Below are 18,521 nucleotides of genomic sequence, written 5' to 3' on the forward strand. Positions count from 1 at the left end.
TCAATTGATGTCACGTGACCTGAGAAGTCACTGGTGCCATAAGTGACAGCACTTAATTTGGTATAACAATACTAAACTCTGGTTAGGTTTGGTACATCCTCAGATGGCAACAGGTGTATGCTGCTGGTGCTGGGGTGAGCCTCGATATCTACAAGTCTAAGCAGGTGAGTAGTACAAGCAACTGTCTTCATGCAGCTTACGTTGCTCTCTTTGAACTTTAAACATATATAACTTTGAAAGTACAATTTACTGCGTCCCAATATACACCTACATTGTAATTAGCATTTTTTTCCCGACTGTTAATCAATCCTGTATTTCATAATCTCATCATTCCCAAATGGATGCCACCTGCTTTTCCCTTTTCAGGCCTTGGCAACATAGGCACAGGAAATTAATTTGGATTCGTCATCAGTGCAAGAAAGCATACCCACACTGACATCCTCCAGGGTGGCCTGCAAAGTTTTGATCGGCTCCAACCATGTTTAACAAAGCACAGCGTCATCACGAAGCTTTAAAATCTCTCCACAGAGTTTGAAAATTTTGGGTACGTCATTTCTATTCTGAAATGTTTCATTTGAAACAGCATTACAATTGCTTTAAGTTTTTTTTTACAAAACCCAAATCTACATGTACCCGGTATCTCTAAAGATGCACAGCAAACCGCCACACCCATGCCTTCACAAAGGCTTCCAAGATTTCAGCTTTCCATCAGCTCCCCTGCAGCCATCAAGTTCAAAATTTATAACTTGGGCAATGGTCCTTCTCATGGCGGTTGTGATTGGGAGGAGGACAAGATGGGAGGGTGGGGCAAGAGGGGGAACAGTAAGGGGGGAAGGACATGAAGCATTTACCTGTGATCTTGCCACGCGTTTGCCACAGCCGCAAGTTACTGGTGCATCGGGACATTCTGTAGTATGTTTCTGTTTACCAAAATGAACAGTCAAAATTATATGCTTTTTTGTCCTCAATACTTAACGCCCCAAACTACATGTACATGTATATACAGATGTCTAACACAAGTGGTACATGTAAATATGAATGGTGCTTGAAAGCTGAACATGCAATACATGCAGTGCCAGCAGCAGCGAAGGCCAGTTGTGAGGCCATTAACCTTAACCCCCCTAGGGACCATTGAAATCCTGCCCAACCTTGTTGGGATCAGCATGGTTAGGGTTAATAGGCCCCATCCCATTATGGGCCCTGTAAAAAAGTGGGGCGGGGCACCAGCCCCCCTGGCCTTCCCACTTCCACCGCCAGTGCGTATTTCTCCTTTGAAAGTAAAACACATATCATGCAATATGAACTATTTTTCAAATTATGTCACACTATTAAATTCAGCAGGAACTCAATGCGGAAACAAGGGAATTTTTCCAGGCTCCTCCACATGAATAATACCCACTGTACAATGCCGTTGGACCAGTGCCATTTTCAGAATTGTCACGTCACAGTTGAGTGTGGTCCAAACCTAGGTAGAAATTTCTAGCAATGATAACAACGATTATAAAATGTGAGGGACGGACAGACACTTCATTTAAAAAGTTAAGTTTTGAAATACGGGAAGAGTCACTTCGGGGCAACATTTCCAATATTGTCCGTCCCTCACATGTTAGAATCATCTTTTTTTTCTCAAGGCACATACTAAATAAACAGGATTTAAAATATATCCTATCTGTTGGTATTGATGATCATCAATCACTACTTGCATACAAAATTATTCGCATCTTGGCTTTTATTGTATGAAGTTATACCTCTTAATTATCGTGCGGGACAGACATGTCCGTCCCTCATGATAATTAAAATGATAATTCTCAGGCCACAAGCAATGTATTACATATGCCAACTTTGCAGGGTTTAATGATGCTGATAAACCAAACATTAATATGGGTAAGTCCAACTTTCTCCTTCTTCTATACCAATTATCTGGAGATCATCTACACACTTGACAAAAAAGCAGTAATTTGTTAATAAACAGTGTACAGCATGGCACTATACTCTTCAACCCATTTTCCAAGACCACCATTTTCCAAGACCGCCTTCTGTCCAGCCCCAGAAATTGATATTTTCTCTGTCACAATTAATACATTCTAACCTATATGTACCCCCCACCTGGCCAGGATTTATTTCCTCTTGAGGGGGCGGGGATGAGGTATCTTATAGGTGAGAGAGGGTCCATTCAGGGGTAGGTACTTATAAAAATAATTTTAATTAGGGCATAAGAATGATGCCAGGTCTATTTTTGAAGCAGGGGTGTCAAAGGGATTCTACTTGGAACAGAGTACATGTATGTACAACATGAATGAGGCAGAATCAACCATTCTGCATTAACCTCCTTCTATCAAAATCGTATGCTCTTGCATGGTGGCAATACTGTATGTTGACTTCTTAATAGTCTCATTCACAGAGAAGTGTGCTTTATTGTACACTGAGAGTAAAACCCAGTCAATAAAAAGCAATGACCAGTGCACAACGGCAGTCTAAGTATACGGAAAATCACCACCTAGAAATCAGAAACAGGGAAAAGCTACGGAAACAAAAAGCATTAGCAAAACATTGGGAAGCATGTACCAAATCTTCAATTTGTAAACTTTCAGAGTGATGGATGTGCGGTCCAATTCAAGTCACGATACACGTTTGCATTACTGTGTGAATATATCCAAGAGAATTGACCATAACCTGGAACTATTGTGAGTCCCATCATGGCCAGGGAGTGGTGGATGCCATTGGCGGTACTGCGAAAAGTTCAGTATTCAGAGATGTTATGGCCCCAAAAATTGTCTTAACATCAGCTTCTGAATTTGCCTCACATGCAGATGAGATACTCAAAACACAAGTACTGTATCTTAATCTGTCCGAATCTCTGACATCAGCAACTGCAGTACCTGGGACTCTGCAAGTTCACCGAGTTGTACATAAGTGCATTGGTTGTCAAAAATGGCAGCTGCTGTTCTACATAAATTCATCTTTGACTCTGCCTGATGAATATGATGAACGTATGCAGTCTTTGGAATACAACACAGCATTTCACAGGCCATCCGTGGCATCTACTACGTGTACCTCCAAGCCTCATGCTGTTGAAAAGGCCGAGAGCTTGTTAGATACAGCCTTAAAGCTCAGTCACTGGTTTGCTGTTTACTTCAGTCTGTTTCGTTACTGGTTTATTGGTATTCTCTTGGAAACTGGAAATAGTGACCGTAGTCATGAAGTGAAGCTTGAATTCTTAGAGCAGGCAAATCCCATGCAAAATGTCTTCAAAGTCAAGGACACATGCTGGACAGACAAAAAAGAGATCATCTTCAACTTCAGCAAGAACTCCCATCTCATTTTCTCAGTCTTCAGTCCAAACAGTGTCCAAGTCTGACTTTGAAGACATTCAGCTCTTGTTTAAGGAGAGAGTTTTGTAGAAAGTACAAGCTAAATATCCACTTTGTCTCACTGCTACCATCCTTAGTAGGACAGGGTGCCATTATTGTTAAATGGAAAGCTCAAAAATCAAGCTTTGCTGATGGTTAAGTGTAATGTCCATCCCTCAAACTGACAATGTCCGTCCCTCACATTTATTTTAATGGCTCAAAATTAGAATTAGATTACTGTAGCTCAATTTATAACTCACTAACTGCTTTTTTATTAATTAGGATTTAGTTATTTTGGGTAAAATACTTCATAAAGCTTTGTTTTTCAAAAAGAGTCACATTTACGTCCGTCCCTCACACTTAATTCAACCCAAATGTGAGCTTTCCAGTAAGTGCCAGTGATTTAAAATCTTGTCAGTTGAGGAGTTTGAAACTTGGAAACATTCTCACCTTTGGTTAATATAAATCAAAACATGTGGACTTAGGTGAAGGTGGCCCTGAAATCTTCTTTAACAAATACAAACAAAACAACTATGATATGTGGCCAACTTGCACAGGTGTCGGGGCAAAACACACACATATTTTACTGAGAATAGGCATTCAAGAAATCTTAAGCAGAGCAATTAATGCATTGATGTCCATCCCTCACGTGAGGGACGGATTTGGATCACGTTCCATTTTTATAAAAATGAGGAAATGACAACATGTTGTGTTTTCAGTCAACACGCGATGCTTACATGTACATGTATTTCTGCATATTCCCTACAGCACTTGCGGCAATTTATGCATGCACATCTGGTTTCAATCTGGTTTTAATTTGAGACAGTACATTATACTGTACATGTTGAGTTCGAAACACATGCATATGAACACACCATACAAGGAGCCACCAGGCTGACGAGTTCCTGTACATTCCCTTCCCGGTTTCCCTACCACAAGCACACTCAAGCATCACAAAGGCAATTAACATCAAAATAAAATTAACCAAACACCTGACGAGAGTTTGACCAATTACCTGTATCAACCTCAATACCTACAAATACATGTAGATTCAAATATACGTCCACATTTACTAAAAGCACATTAAAAATAACATATACCAACTGCACATCTTACAACAAATAAAGTTACTTCTTGTAAATGTACCAGATTTCTCTTTTATGTTACCTTTGCCTCTTTATAGGGCAGCTGCTTTTTACAATATCTGCATTCAATCACTCTCATGGGGCATTCCTTCTCCAAATGGTGGGCTAAGTCTGCTCTTCTTAAAGTTTTACCGCATCCGGACTTCAAGCACTTGATTCTTTCAACCGGACATGAAGTTTCATGGTCCTGAAAATGGAACACATAACTACTGAAGCATATGTATATGTGCAAGCATGTAAAATCCGACAGATGCATTAGGGTAGGAGTAACATTGACGCAGAAATCTCATGAAGATGAAAAAAAAATTAACATCAGAAAGATTTGTCTGTAAAAACTAGCTTTTGACAAAATCTTTCAGTTTACAACTGAAGTCAGCAGAAGGAAAGCAATTCAGGGAACTTTTTCAAATGAAATTCCCAGGAATATTTACAGGTATGGCCTGTAAACAAAGTCCATTGAATTACTATGCCATGAGGAAAAATCAAATCCTACCTGACTGTATTCTTGGAGTTTACCGGTCCAGGTACAACCTTCATTAATGCATTTCACTGGAGCATTTTTAATCTCTTTTCGGGCAACAAAATCTGGGTATATCTGTAAGGACAATCCAATAGATCTCTTCAACAATCACTGAGAAAAACCATTAAAATATGGCCACGTTTAATGCTTTGGTATTGTAAAATATGCACATATTTTTACTTAATCACTTTTAACCCTAACAGTCCTGAATCCTCCAATTTCAACATGATCCCCCACACACCCTAGGGAGTTAGGGTTAATGTGTTTATGTGATTGATACCTCCGCCCTAAGGTACATGAACATGTTATTGTGATGTGTCTTTTACTGATAGTAGTGATTTCTAGACTCTGGGAAAAACATTCCTGAAACATAACATTTTCTTGTATGAACAACCTCTGTGGTAATGTCGCATAAAATAATCAGACATCAAACTGCAAAATTTGGAAAATTCCCCAATTTTTCCTGATACGTTTTGAAAAATGTATATATTGCATGTTCAAAATTCCTGGAAATCCACTAGCCCAAATGGTTTATATATGTATCCTACTTGCAGACCGAATGCTCTGGATTACAGGTACATGGATATTTAACACAGTTTCATATGTTAATGTTGCTTTAGCCTGTGAGGAACGAACAGGTCCGTGATGTGTTTGTGAATGTAGTGAGTCACCTGCCTGTCTGGAAGCCGCCTTCTTCAGACATTTACTAAGCAGTGTGGATGACGCATTTCCATGCACATACTGCACACATGGAACGCCTTGGTCGTTCATGGAGAATTCATTCGTGTACAGGTTTCTTTACATCACCACCACAGTTGTAACATGTTTGGGTACATGAGGTGCATTGGACATGTACTGTACATTTCATCAAATGAAGTGAGACTGGAAATTTTCAAAGATAAGTAGGACCAATCTATGACATGGAGCTGCTGCCAGCATCTACATGTAGCTCAAGTATAACAAGGCTACTGACGATAACTTGAGTGCACCAGAAATTTTCTTTCAAAAGATTTTAACTAAATTTGTTTCCCACATATACATGTAGATAACCAACAACCCCCAAAATCCCTCATACTCTCAAAGTACACACATGTGTCACATGTTCCCCCGAATAACATGCACATGTACATGTACGTTCAATGTTTCACTCACAAAATTATATACCCCGTTTCCAGAGACGGTATGAACTGTGCATAATGATATACATGTACATGTACTGTTATTATCTCTCTGCGACCAACAACTGACACCAAAGCATGTTCTAGATGGAAAGGTTAAATATGTCTTGGCATTATCAATTCGCTTTCAATTCTTGGAATGAGATGAATGTTAGCAATGTTTGAATTTAAAGATGCTATCAGACACATATTTATAAACCCTTTCTGAAATTTAAGCATTTCTGAGAATATGAACACTTACATTTGTATAATGAGGTTTGATCTGATTAAAATTAAAATAACCACAGATGTTCCCTTAATGTAAGATTTTTATTAAGGGTGAAATGAACCCCTATGTACATATATAAATGTCATACCAACCTCCTCTTCATTGAGAATGCCTTCCGCGGAATTCTCTGGGCATGCAGGACACCGATGCTCTGCTCCACTCTCCCTAAAAGAGCAATTCACATGATTCAAGGAAAGATGGATAATTTAAACACAACACCCAAATTGTACATGATTTTGGGACTTCTGTACGGTAAAGATCATGGATGGTACAATGTACATGTGCTGGTACCGTAACTTTTTAACAAATTCAACTCAGAAATTACATTTCAGCATTATTGAAAGGTAATCAATGAAACTTTACCCGAGCACATGTTCTTATTCCTTTTAACTTAATGAGGAAAGAATTAAGAGACCACACAACAAAATGTGGTACCAGACACAGCTTTGCTGGGTATATTTAGATAGATTTCTTTGACTGAAGTGAACTATTTCTGCGGTTCGCTCTTTGACAACTTAACCACTTGCTGCTGGGGGACCCATTTTCGAGTACCCGAAATCAAACAAAGGGAACTGGGCCTTGTAACAAAAGACCGTATTTGGAACAAAAGACCAGACTGCATTTTGTGACTCTCAATCCTCAATAGTGGAGATATTCCAGCCTGGTTTTGAAACAATATTCCACGGTTTGGGGCATTTAGAGTGAGCGGATTACCACAGGGGACAAAAGTGCTCCATCACCTCAGCGATGAGCCACACAGCACCGTTGCACGCTAATCTGGCCCCTATTGAAAAGAGGTCAGCACTCAGCAGTGCACTGTGCCAGGTTCGTGAACAAAAGAAAGTTATGTAACACCGCACAATGTGGGCTGTCTTTATAAGGCTGCAGGCCTGGCTGAAATACTCGGGCGTCAATAGGTTGTCTGTCAGACTAGAGTGGCCACCAGACAGTAATTTGTGTGGGTGTAAACATCCATTAATTGAAATAAAGATTTTTTGAAGAATTTTTAAAGAACTTTGAAAACTGAAAATCTTGGAAAAGTCCTGATTATGTGCACTGCATTTTTTCAAACCATCCGGCAGCAAACAGTTAAAGGGTATAAGCAGCTGCAATCCGTTTGTTTTAGTATGGACTACTTTCAAAGTGCACCTTTGTGTCTCATTTTCAACTTTTGTGTCACCACATGTATTTCAAAGGGTATGTACATGAACATGTGCATGTAACTGCCTTTTGGCTTTTATGCCAACAGGTATTTCCATATTCGTGGAAAACTGTGATGTCATCTCAGGAAGAAAGCTTCAATGTTACATTGGTTCGTATGCAAAACCATCTTGCATTTTTGCAAGGATTTTGCTGGACTAAATTGTCTCTTCTTTGCTGATTCATTGTTGTTTGTGTAAATTGTAAACGGTAAAATCCAAGAACTTTGGAAGATCACACCGTATGTACACATCAATGTACAGTACAAGATTTATGGAATAGCACACTGTAGGTACATGAATAGTGCACTTGAGCGGGTTTAAACATGCAGGATGCTTGGGTATACATGTAGCGTGCAGTGAGCCTGTGTAATGATCATCATGCTTTCTGCATGCATACCAGGTGGGGTAATAGATTTGAAGTTCGGTACAGAAATGAACATTTGGGGTGCAAGGGGAAAAGTTTCTTCCAGGACAAAGGAACTCACCTCCGGATCTTCTCCTTGATGCAACTGTCACAATATCGATGACCGCATGGATTCTGTACTGCGTCGCGATAAACCATCAGGCAAATGTAGCATAAGAATCTCTCTGCAAATGACGGCTCTTGGAAAATTTCTTTTGGAAAGCCTGCCATGTCTGCAGAAGATGGTCCAGTTGTTTCCTTCAGGTTATTCCTGATATATAAGTCAAAAGACCTGCTCTACAAGTATGGCTTAAAGTATTGTTCAGTGTGTTCACTGCTGTAACGGCCGTCTTGTGGCGCGAGACTATGTATCTCAGGAAGCACTGCAACGTCTTACCGTTCATAGATTCAAGAGATGGAAAATCTCCTCAAAATAAAGGTCCTGCCAAAACAACAAAGAGGGAGGTTTTTATCTCAATAAAAGCTATATTAAATGCTCATATTTAACTTACAAAATGGAAAACATTTCTAACAGGTGTACACATATGATGAGGATTCATTTCTTGTTGTGGATGTCGACTAAATGTCACAGATATTGAAACTGTCCACACAACAAAAAAAGTAACATAGCTACGTGTACAGCATAATAAAAATAAAACCTGCTCCTAATGGTACAATGTATGGTGAACTACCAGCCCATACATTTCTAGTAATTTACATTTTACAGTAAAGGTTAAATAAATACCTCTGTGGACCATGTCAAGGACGGTTGGATATATAAATGTATGTGCACATGCAACATTCTTACTGTACTACACTACATGCATATTTCAAAAGGAATGAAAATCTCTGCCTTTATTTTCCCAAGGCACCTAATGCGTACATATTATAGATGCACATGTGGACTGCTGGAAATCCCACAGTGTTTTTCTCCTTAATGTCACCATGATACCAGTAGGGATGTTGGATGGTGTTTGAAGCAAGTTCTACACGTCATTCTTCATTAGTAACATCTTGAATTGTGCCCTTTTGATGAGCATCTAATGTATGAGTTTTTCTTCTTCACTAATTCTTTACATTCGCCCACTTCCTTGGACGGAAAAATGGGACAGGTGTCTTGGTGGTAGTTCTTGTTGCATACGTAAAAGGCACTCCTTTGACTGCTGTAGGGACCGCGGTTTTTCTTCTGTCCCTTTGATAGACACGCTCAATCCTGGTAGAAAAGGAGTCAGTTCAAGGAGTTCATTTTCTGTCATTCTTGTCGAGTTTGCTGTGAAGTTCTTCAGACTTGTTTTGTCATCTCCCTTCAGGCTTTGCAGGGAGGGCACACGATTGTGTTCAATGGTCGCTTCCTTTTTGATAAATTTAGTGAACTCGCAGAAGGCTAAACTTTGTTCCTACCAATATCTGCAACCTGTCCGGCCCATCTGCTTAAAACAGTTAGGAGCTTTTAGCTAGAGTATGTTTCTGAGTACATACATGTACCTCAGCCTAGGCAGTATAGAATTGCTTTCGTCCTTGTCAGAGCGTGATATGGAGAAAGTCTACATGTACATGATTACTCGCGCGTTGGAAAAACTCGACCGTTAAGACAAGTCGTCCGTCAAGTCAAGTCGACTTCGGCCTGAAGACAAGACGTACGTGGCAAGCAATGCTAAGCTGTAACTTGCCACCACTGCTTCACACAAACTAGTCCCAGGTGATGTGTTTGGGTGAAAATGCACGCATTTCCTGCACAGGCGACTAGTGCAATGGATGGTACACACTGCACGCCTTGGAAAGACGGCAGCCGGCCACATCCCGCACGCATCGCATGTGCAAGGAATTACCGGTGCTGACTTGGACTGAAAAAGTCAAATTTCACGGAGGTTATCGTGTCCAGGACCGGGAAATTTATTAAATAGCTAGACACACCTAAGAGTCGACTTGTTTGAACGGAGTGTCTCGATGGTCGCGTTGTCTTTCGGTTTGACGCAGAGGGGTCGAGTTGTCCCAACGGATGAGTTGTCTGGACCCCGCGTCTGGTCCTTAAATGGTAAAATCTTAGATACAGAAGAGGTATGGATGCATCAACAACTGTTACACCATTCGTTCGTCCATAGCTAAACAGTTGTTAAGTGTAGAATCCTCACCTCAATTCTTATAAAATTCAGTTTGAGCATCACAGGCCTACGCGTACATGTACCTGTAGATGATCGGGATCCATAGAGTTGGATATATCCAACTCTATGTCGGGATCGCGTATCGATGAACATGACCGATCTTGCCATATGCAGCCAGAAATTCTCGCACCGAGATCGACGGCTTTTTCCTATATAAACATATTTTTTCAGATTAATATCAGTCATGAAATAGTCGTTGAATACGTCCGCCTGCCATTTTGAAAAAGTTTACCTTCTTTGTCGGAACCGGACAAAAAGTTTCGCAGTCTTCTGACAGCAAAACAAGTTTATTATTACCTTCTGGAACAAATTTGTTGATGAGGCTGAAAAAAGTCTAATTGTTCATTTTCGTTTCGTTTGGCGCAACTTACGCCACCTAAAATGACTGCACAAGTTACGCCACAATTCGTTGCGTAAGTCACGTAGCGGACTTATACGCGCAGTGCGTAAGTTTCGTGAAATTGCACAACTTACGCAATAAAATGTGGCGTAGGCCTAAGTGGAGTTACGCCATAGCCTAAAGTTTTGTGAAATCAGCTGCTGGTCGTGTAGAATACGAAAATGACGCTGACTGGCTATTCAGGACGAATACATAAGCCATTGATGTCCATTATGTCTTTACAATGGAGATCAATGACATGAACGTTACGTGAAAAAAGGATAATTTTCACAATTATGCTTTGTCGTAAAATTGACATTTTCCACTTTCTTTGATTTTTTCCGGCGATCTCTCTTACCAGAAGCTATCAAATATTACCATTTGATAGACTCTTGGCAATTTATTCACATACGAGGTCTTCAAGGGGAATGACAGTACAAATCCCTCACACGGGTCACCATCTAGCCTAGGTTGGACGTTGTCTTTATTTCATCACGACTGACGTCCAGGGTATAAAATTTGTGTACGAAACGACCACAAATTTGGTTCTAATTTGTTTACCTTGTTGAAGAAACTAATTTTTCACGGTTACAAGTTCTTCGTGGTCTTATCTTTAGAGAATTTCAAAACGAACCATGGACTGCAAAATCGAGGAAAATGAGAGAGAGACAACGTTACTTTTGTAGATGTAGTTCATCCGTTCTCGCGTCTAGTTGTAAAGTGCACGCACGTACAGTACAGGAATCCGACTGCGTGCACACAACGCGTGCGCGATTTCCAGTGAAGGCCTATTGCACACCTGCTACACGGAGGCCGTGACTGGTACCCGGCTTTAACCCGCGTGCCGTCGAGCCCATATAAAAATGCAGTTCCGTTTTTGTCGGATCGAGGGCTTAAGACTGACCAATTAACCCACTATTGGTTACCCCTAAAATGTTGACATTTTGTTCCGCTTTAAATTTCGGTTTATAAACATAAATTTGCGACACAAGCTTCTATTTTGTAAAAATAAGCTCGGTTAGCGTAGAAGGCCTTGTATGTGCAGGGTTCTTGTAGTTGTGCGGCAAGAAGTTAATCAACGATCTCTCTTTGAAGTGTTTAACATGTTTAATTTGTTTGTAGAGATTTATTTGTTAAAGATGCATATCTTACAATATTGTACAAATCCAATTTTATTAGAATGAAACAGTAACTTATCCTAATAATCGAGGAATAAAAAGAGCATTACATTGAGGGCATGATGATTGTGATGAACAGGCGAGAGCGCTGCTATACTGATTGGGAACACAGTATGCAGAGGCAGTACTGGCGCGCGCATGTGCGATAAGTAGCGATCACGCACAAATCGCGCTGTTGATCAGCCTTTCTTCTTTTTTTCGTAAACTAAACATATAATAAGCAGACTGAATTGGTAACTGGAAGTGACGAGTTGGATTTTAGAGCAATGGACAGATAGCTAGACTGTGTCGAAGTTTTTAAACCTCATAGTAGGAGATTTTTTGTTTTTATATTAAGGGCCAAGAGATTGTTAATCGCCGTTTTGACTCGTATCAGTCTACCTTATCAAAAAAATTTATCTAGCCAGCGCTTTCTGGAAAAGTTCTCCATCTCTAAAAAATGTATCCGATATAACTTTTAAAATGGAACAAATCAACGGATATTAGTAAATTGCTAGCAACAGAAATGTGCCAAAGCCTTACTGGATAATAGCCTCTCCCCTCGGCACGGGACTGCCGGATCCCATAACTTCTATCGAATTTTGTGGACACCTTTTGTCCGTCTATTTTAAGTCCACTTGTTAAAATATAATACATGCTAAAAATGGCCAGATTTTGTACAAATCGTGAATTTTAACTTTCCCGTACTGGCCGTGGTAGACTCAGCTTGCGTGCAGGTAACTAAGCCAACTGTCATCAACGCACGCCACAGTCTCGCCCCCCTGACCGATGTTGTGTGTACTCGGCATGGAGATCTTCAATGGTAGGCCCACTCGTGGCTGGCAACCACCGTGCCGCTGTGCGGTGAGCGTTTTCGAAACCAGTGGATTTATTTAGACTTCATTTTCGCTGGTTCCAGTCAGAACATGTAGTTTCGATGTACGTGTGCGCGGCTCGGAATATCGTACGCCGAATAGTTGCGCACACACGCTGTACGAACTGCACCGGAGAACAAAAAATGGCAAGAATTGACGTTACGTCTGACTTCATTTTCCTGTTTTTATCTTTGGGAGTGATTGTCGAATTTCTTAACCCACCGGACGTGGAGATAAGGACGCATAGGAGTTACAGACGAGAAAATGGCTCCTTGGAAAAAGGTTGAAATAAAGTTTTGCGCCCGATTTTGGATTCTTTATACCCTGGACTCCCTCCGTAACGTAGTACGGTCAGGGAGTCCACCTGGGCTAGGTCGACACCACCGATATGCGTCGTCTGCTAGAATAATTTTTCAAGCCGACGACTATTATGTCACCATTGCGCATGCGCGAATAAACAAACTAAATTCACTTCACTAAGTTCCTTATTATACGTTCATTCCATTACTTTTCTGAGCATCGAGTCGTCGGGGCACCTGTTCAATATTTTTACCTGAATTTCCTGAGACTGGCTTAGTGCTTCTTTTGCATCCCCCCTCACGTGTTCCTGAACTCTTTCACCAAGTGATCTTACCGTTTCCCAAATGTATCTCTCTTCACATCCTTTGCATGTTAACTGGTATATCACCTCTCTCTGTTTGCACTGTCCTTTTCCACTGCAGGCTATTGTTGGCACATCGTGACCTTGTCATCTAGACATTTGTCCCCTCGGGATGGATTTGACTTCGTCATGATGTCCTTTGGGCCACGGAAAGGTGCGGTATACCGAATGTTCACGCGAACCCCAACCGTTGCTGTTGGTCGTTTGCAAAATCGTAAGTTTTCAGGGCTTTTGTTTTCAAAGGTCATGCTGGCCAATATTTTTCCCTTCATTTTTTGGGGTTTAGGTCTTTTTAGCAGGGTAGGCGGGGGAAAGAAGTTTTTTCCGTGATCGGGAGCCCAAAATAGGGTCGGTCGGAAATGAGAACCATAGAATACAAAAAAAGGTGCCCTTAGCATTAAAAGTGCCGCACAGTATGGCCCCCAATATCATGGTGAGACTGTGTAAATCTTTGCCAGGACACACTTCCTGGGTCTTTGGGCTCTCACCTGAGAACAGAATGGCGAAAACATATGGTTGAAAAAATGGTCCTATATGCCCCCGACAAAGTTGGTCGTTGCCACTTGAAAAATGGCTGCAAGCAGACGCGGAAATCACTTTTCGGGTGATAATGTTGTTTTTTGGGAATAATTAAAAAAAATGTAATTGGTTAACCCACAAAAAATTGAAATACTGGGGACCTCACAGTAATTTCATTTGTGTTTCAGAAACCTCAGGGATGTTGGTGTGCATACTGAGCCCCACACAATGCTGATTTTATAAATAGGGGTTGAATAAGTTGACCGTACTCCTTGGTGTATAGGGACTAGTAACTAGCTGCAGTTTAACATATGTGATTAATGCTGAATATTTAAATCTTTGTCAGGCAAATAGCAGTGATTTAACGAAGGGCCTAAATTACGTAAGGGCATTTAGGCGAACAATCCACATGTATCTATCCTTGTTCATCCTCTGTTTAGCTTCCAATGAATGGCATCGGTAAACTATTTTACAATAATTAATTTAAATCAGTGGGTTTTGGGGTTAAATTTTAGATAAATAAACCGTTAATAGTGAAGTTATATCAGTACTGAAGAAGAAAAGACGAAATATTTTATATCAACTCCTGCCTGATTTGTGGATTGAGTGGCCTTCGTTTCCTCGTTTACATAAAACCGGCAAGATTCTGCCAGTTTCATTGCCCGTTACCGGTCCCTACGTCCGGAGGACGTCTGTAAGACGTTTGGAGACTACGTAGGGGACGGGAACCAGTCTATACGCGGGCACGTTTTGCCAAAGTCGTTTTCATGGATACGATCTTGCTGCGCCATCGAAATTGCATCAATTTGCCATAGATCTTCAGCTGGGTCTATGTTTTTACCCACTAAATAGTTTGACAGCGATATCATTATTCACGATATACATGACAATATTTTTGGTCAGGTATTGTTATTTCCAAAAAAGACATAGGCTACATTTCATGAAATGAAACAGCTGCTTGCCTGGCATGAATTCTCATGACCCTTAACATGTGTGTAAATGACCCTAAAAATGGGTTAAGTTCAATTTTTCCGTAGAAACATACGGCCCTGGTACATGGTGTCAGCCACCACTACTGTAGCCTTTCGTCAAGGCCTTCGTGGCTGTGTTTATGTGTAACTAAAAGCGGCTGGACCGGAGGCTACATGCACGAGTGGCGCGGCCACGAGACCTTTCCAACTTGTCGGGAATTTCTTATGTTTTTCTTTATGTTTTCGATTTTTGCTTCCCCGTTCATAAGCGAGGGGGTCAGCATACATTAACCTATTAGGCAAATTGAATGTATCCGAAAGATGGCGAGCGTGTTAAGCGTGTCTGCGGCCGTGAGTGCAGGTCAGTTGTCTGAGCAGTATTTGAACAGTTCTTCAGGAAAACTTCACCTTGCTGAGTTTAAACCGTTGCAGTGTTAGGCTATTGAAGCATCTGTGCGCTGGCGTGACGTTTTCGTCACTACCCACGGGATATGGTAAGAGCTCCATGTTTCAAGCACTGCCGTTTTGCTTTGACCATTTGGCCTTGATGAACTGCTACTTGCTGGCGTTACTCCAACGTCAGAACTATCCCCCACCAACAAGCACCATACCACAGTTGTCATCTCACCGCTTATTGCCCTCATGAAAAACCAGATGGAAACTTTGCGTAAGCTTTGAGTTGATGCCGTTTATTTCGGAGACTCATCTGCTTCGACTATAGACCAAATGACTTGTGACTTGACTTGACTTGCCCTGTGACCAAATGACTTGTGACTGGACTTGTGACCGGACCTAATAACTTGTGACTTGACTTGGACTTGCAAAAAATGACTTGCTGCCAACTCTGCTATTACATGAAGTTCATGAATAATGCATATCAGAAAGCTTATGAATAATTCACCACAAAACCCTCAAAATCAAGTTGGAAAAGGCCTTGTGGCTGCACCACTCGTCTGGGCTCCTGTCCAGTCATGTTGTAGTTACACACACACACAGCCACGAAGGCCTTGACGAAAGGCTACGCAAATGTTACTGATCTGACGGCGCAGGATGGCAGAGGAGGAAAATTCTTTGTGGCAGTTCCCACAGGAGTATGCTGCCGCAGGGGATCGATTCCTGCATTGATTCACCTTCCAGGAAAGATGCAGATGGGAGAAAACAACATATCATAAATGTACATTAAATAAACCTTCTGCAGGTCAGCATGGGGAACAAGGTTTGCCACTCCCCAAACCTTAGGGGGCTGTGGGTGCGTCGTGGCCTCCTTTCTCCGGGCAGTGTCATCACCTGTTTCAACCGGAGGGTACAAGGGGGAATTACAGCCTGCACTTTCACCTTCAGAATCATAACCTCCAGTTGTCTCTGAGCGACTTCTTCAACAGGGTCTGACCCTGGATCCACATCAGCCAGATCATCGAACACTCCCACTGGGACCTCCAGGGAGTCCTGTTCAGGATCTGTGGGCTGGTTCAGGGTTCCTCTGCAGCGTCTGGGACAGGATTCACACGTCCTTTGTCTGTCGAGACTCCCGTATCGTCCCCATTCTGCCTGTTATGTGATTGGTAAGTGCGGGGTTTCAGCCAAGAGCGATTTACATCCACATGAAATGGTTAAATTAGTCGGTTAATTATATGTAACACCTTGGGCTTGACCTTTCTGCATCCGTACAACCACGTCGTAATAGTGTGGTAATGAGGAAAGGGCCTTCCCGCTTCTGTTGTAATCTGGGACGCAACCCGATCGTTTTAGTTCTGACTCTTAACCACAACTGCATCTCCAGCGTTGTAGGAGTCAGGACGACACCTTTATTTATAGTTGCATTTCTAACGATGAGCCGACCTTTTCAAATACCGTCTGACTGTCTCGTTAGACGATTCCATCTTCTCTCTCAATTCATCAACGTAGTTGGGTACTTTGAGTGGTTGCCAATATATCAGATCGACTGGAGGACTCACCTACCTTCCGAGCATTAGGCAATTAGGTGTCATCCCCGTACTGTCATAAGGAGAGGAATGCCATCATCACACAGGCTATGTGCTTGTCCCAGTCTTTTTGATTGTTTTCGACATAAGATGGAAGCATGACCTGAAGCGTTTGGTTAAATTGCTTTACTTGCTCATCGCTTTCTTGGTGTTGTGGGGTGGTTTTTGGTTTGGTTAAGAAGTTTGCAGACGTTTTTAAACCTCACCGTGAAGCTGGCTTTGGGGTATCATATGCCTGCACGCGAACGCCTGGAGGAAAACATTTGCAATGGTTCCAGCATCGATCGAGGCTAATGGATACACGTTCTAGTGGCACTCCCGATATTTACTGCAGCAAAAGACCACTTCTTCTCTTCGTTCGTGTCTTGTGTTTGGTGCATTCCAAGCACTGCCTGGTCAACTGCTTGGTAGTCTCTCGCATCTTGCTCCAGAAGAAACGAACCCTCGCCTTCTCAATTAGCTTTTTGAACCCTAAGTGGCTTCCGGTGGGAGAACTGTGAAGCTGTCAAAAGACCTCGTCTTGCAGTTTACGGTGTACCACAGGCAAATAATGCACCTTCTTGCCTGTGTCATCTTCCCACTTCCAGTGAAATACACTCCTCTACGCAAATGCAAATGGTTTTAAGCTCCCACGGGGTCTGTAGCGACAGCTCTTATCGGTGGCCAAAATTTAGACCTGTCACTAAAGAGACGCAGTATCTTTCAAATTCAGACGAATGCAAAATAAACAAGCGTCTCGACAGAAGTTTGCAGTTTCAATCATGTATTGTGCAGCTTTCACTTCTAGCTAGTATCCATGGTAACAAAGCTCCGGACAATTCACGGATCAACTGGTACGCAAGTTCAAATAATTCCTAAAGGTTGAGCCTTTGCAATCTAGGTTAGAGTTCCTAATAGATCCGTAGAGTACGCTACATTAACTGGCATAACTCCGTGAAAACTGCAGGTAAATAAATCCAAATACAAAGTTCAATATAATGGAGTACATTAGATCATGCAAATAACGAGAGAATCAAGTGATTTCTTATGAAAACTAACTCAAAGCTAAAGTTTCGAAGACTCTACAAAGTTGTCACTTGTATACATGTAGCTGTAAATCATTGGTAAGCAACACCTCCTTGCTTCCTCAGGGACTTAGGCCTTAAAACAATCAGGAAAGAGGTGGTTCTTTTCAGGTGTTCTGGAGCGCAATATGAAATAAAAATGGCTGCTGAAACAATGTGTTTTCAGAAGTGCAAAAAAATCTGGTTGGTCAGCAGAGGGCGCACTACAAGTTTTCTAGGGCTGCAGCTACAAGGTCTTTAACCAGGCATTTTCAGCTGAAAGTCGGCTCAGATCGGTCTACGTGTTCGCTCTTTCTCCAACCATTATGTCTGATTACAGGGTCACCAAGCTCTTTTTTCTACCAGTTCCATATCTGAAAATTTCTTAAGCTCGACTGAACCGATATTTACTTTAATGGTAGAGCACCCCACTACCGTAGATCTGCCACCGTCCTTTTAGCTTCTGCAAAAATTCACAGCCTCTTTCACTCTAATGGTTCATCCTTCGGCTTGTCTGGCGTCCTTGGAAAGGATTTTCCTGGACCTGGTACAGCTGACTTCTCTTCCGTTGAAAGGCTCTCAACCAAATTTTTTGCAAGCATGATCGCACTGAAGACATGGTTCCCTGGACATGGCATCTGCTTTACCACGACAGCGACTTGGGAGATGTTGTATGTCTAAATCATACTCCGCAAGGGTCTGCATT

At 41.6% G+C, this 18,521-nt stretch overlaps 1 protein-coding gene across 5 annotated transcripts in view; it reads right to left on the reverse strand.

Annotated features, from left to right (window-relative positions):
- LOC110981046 (TNF receptor-associated factor 2-like) overlaps positions 1-18,521 on the reverse strand; it is a 40,256-nt gene that overhangs the window by 15,867 nt on the left and 5,868 nt on the right. The window contains exons 1-6 of one of the 5 annotated variants that reach the window (XM_022238217.2): positions 15,277-17,715; positions 8,149-8,508; positions 6,554-6,626; positions 4,989-5,090; positions 4,518-4,682; positions 852-920 (exon numbers count right to left, since the gene is read on the reverse strand). In XM_022238217.2, coding sequence (XP_022093909.1) covers positions 852-920; positions 4,518-4,682; positions 4,989-5,090; positions 6,554-6,626; positions 8,149-8,297 — 558 coding nt within the window. In that variant the 5' untranslated portion in view covers positions 8,298-8,508; positions 15,277-17,715. Of the gene's footprint in view, positions 1-851; positions 921-4,517; positions 4,683-4,988; positions 5,091-6,553; positions 6,627-8,148; positions 8,509-8,949; positions 10,148-10,198; positions 10,307-11,168; positions 11,320-15,276; positions 17,716-18,521 lie in introns of those variants that run through there. The other 4 variants (XM_087131597.1, XM_087131596.1, XM_022238216.2 and 1 more) reach the window with 4 other exon arrangements.

The sequence above is a fragment of the Acanthaster planci genome, unplaced genomic scaffold (genome assembly GCF_054643075.1).
Source record: "Acanthaster planci isolate LZ-2023a unplaced genomic scaffold, COTS_SCS Contig3, whole genome shotgun sequence".
Classification (NCBI taxonomy): Eukaryota; Metazoa; Echinodermata; class Asteroidea; order Valvatida; family Acanthasteridae; genus Acanthaster; species Acanthaster planci.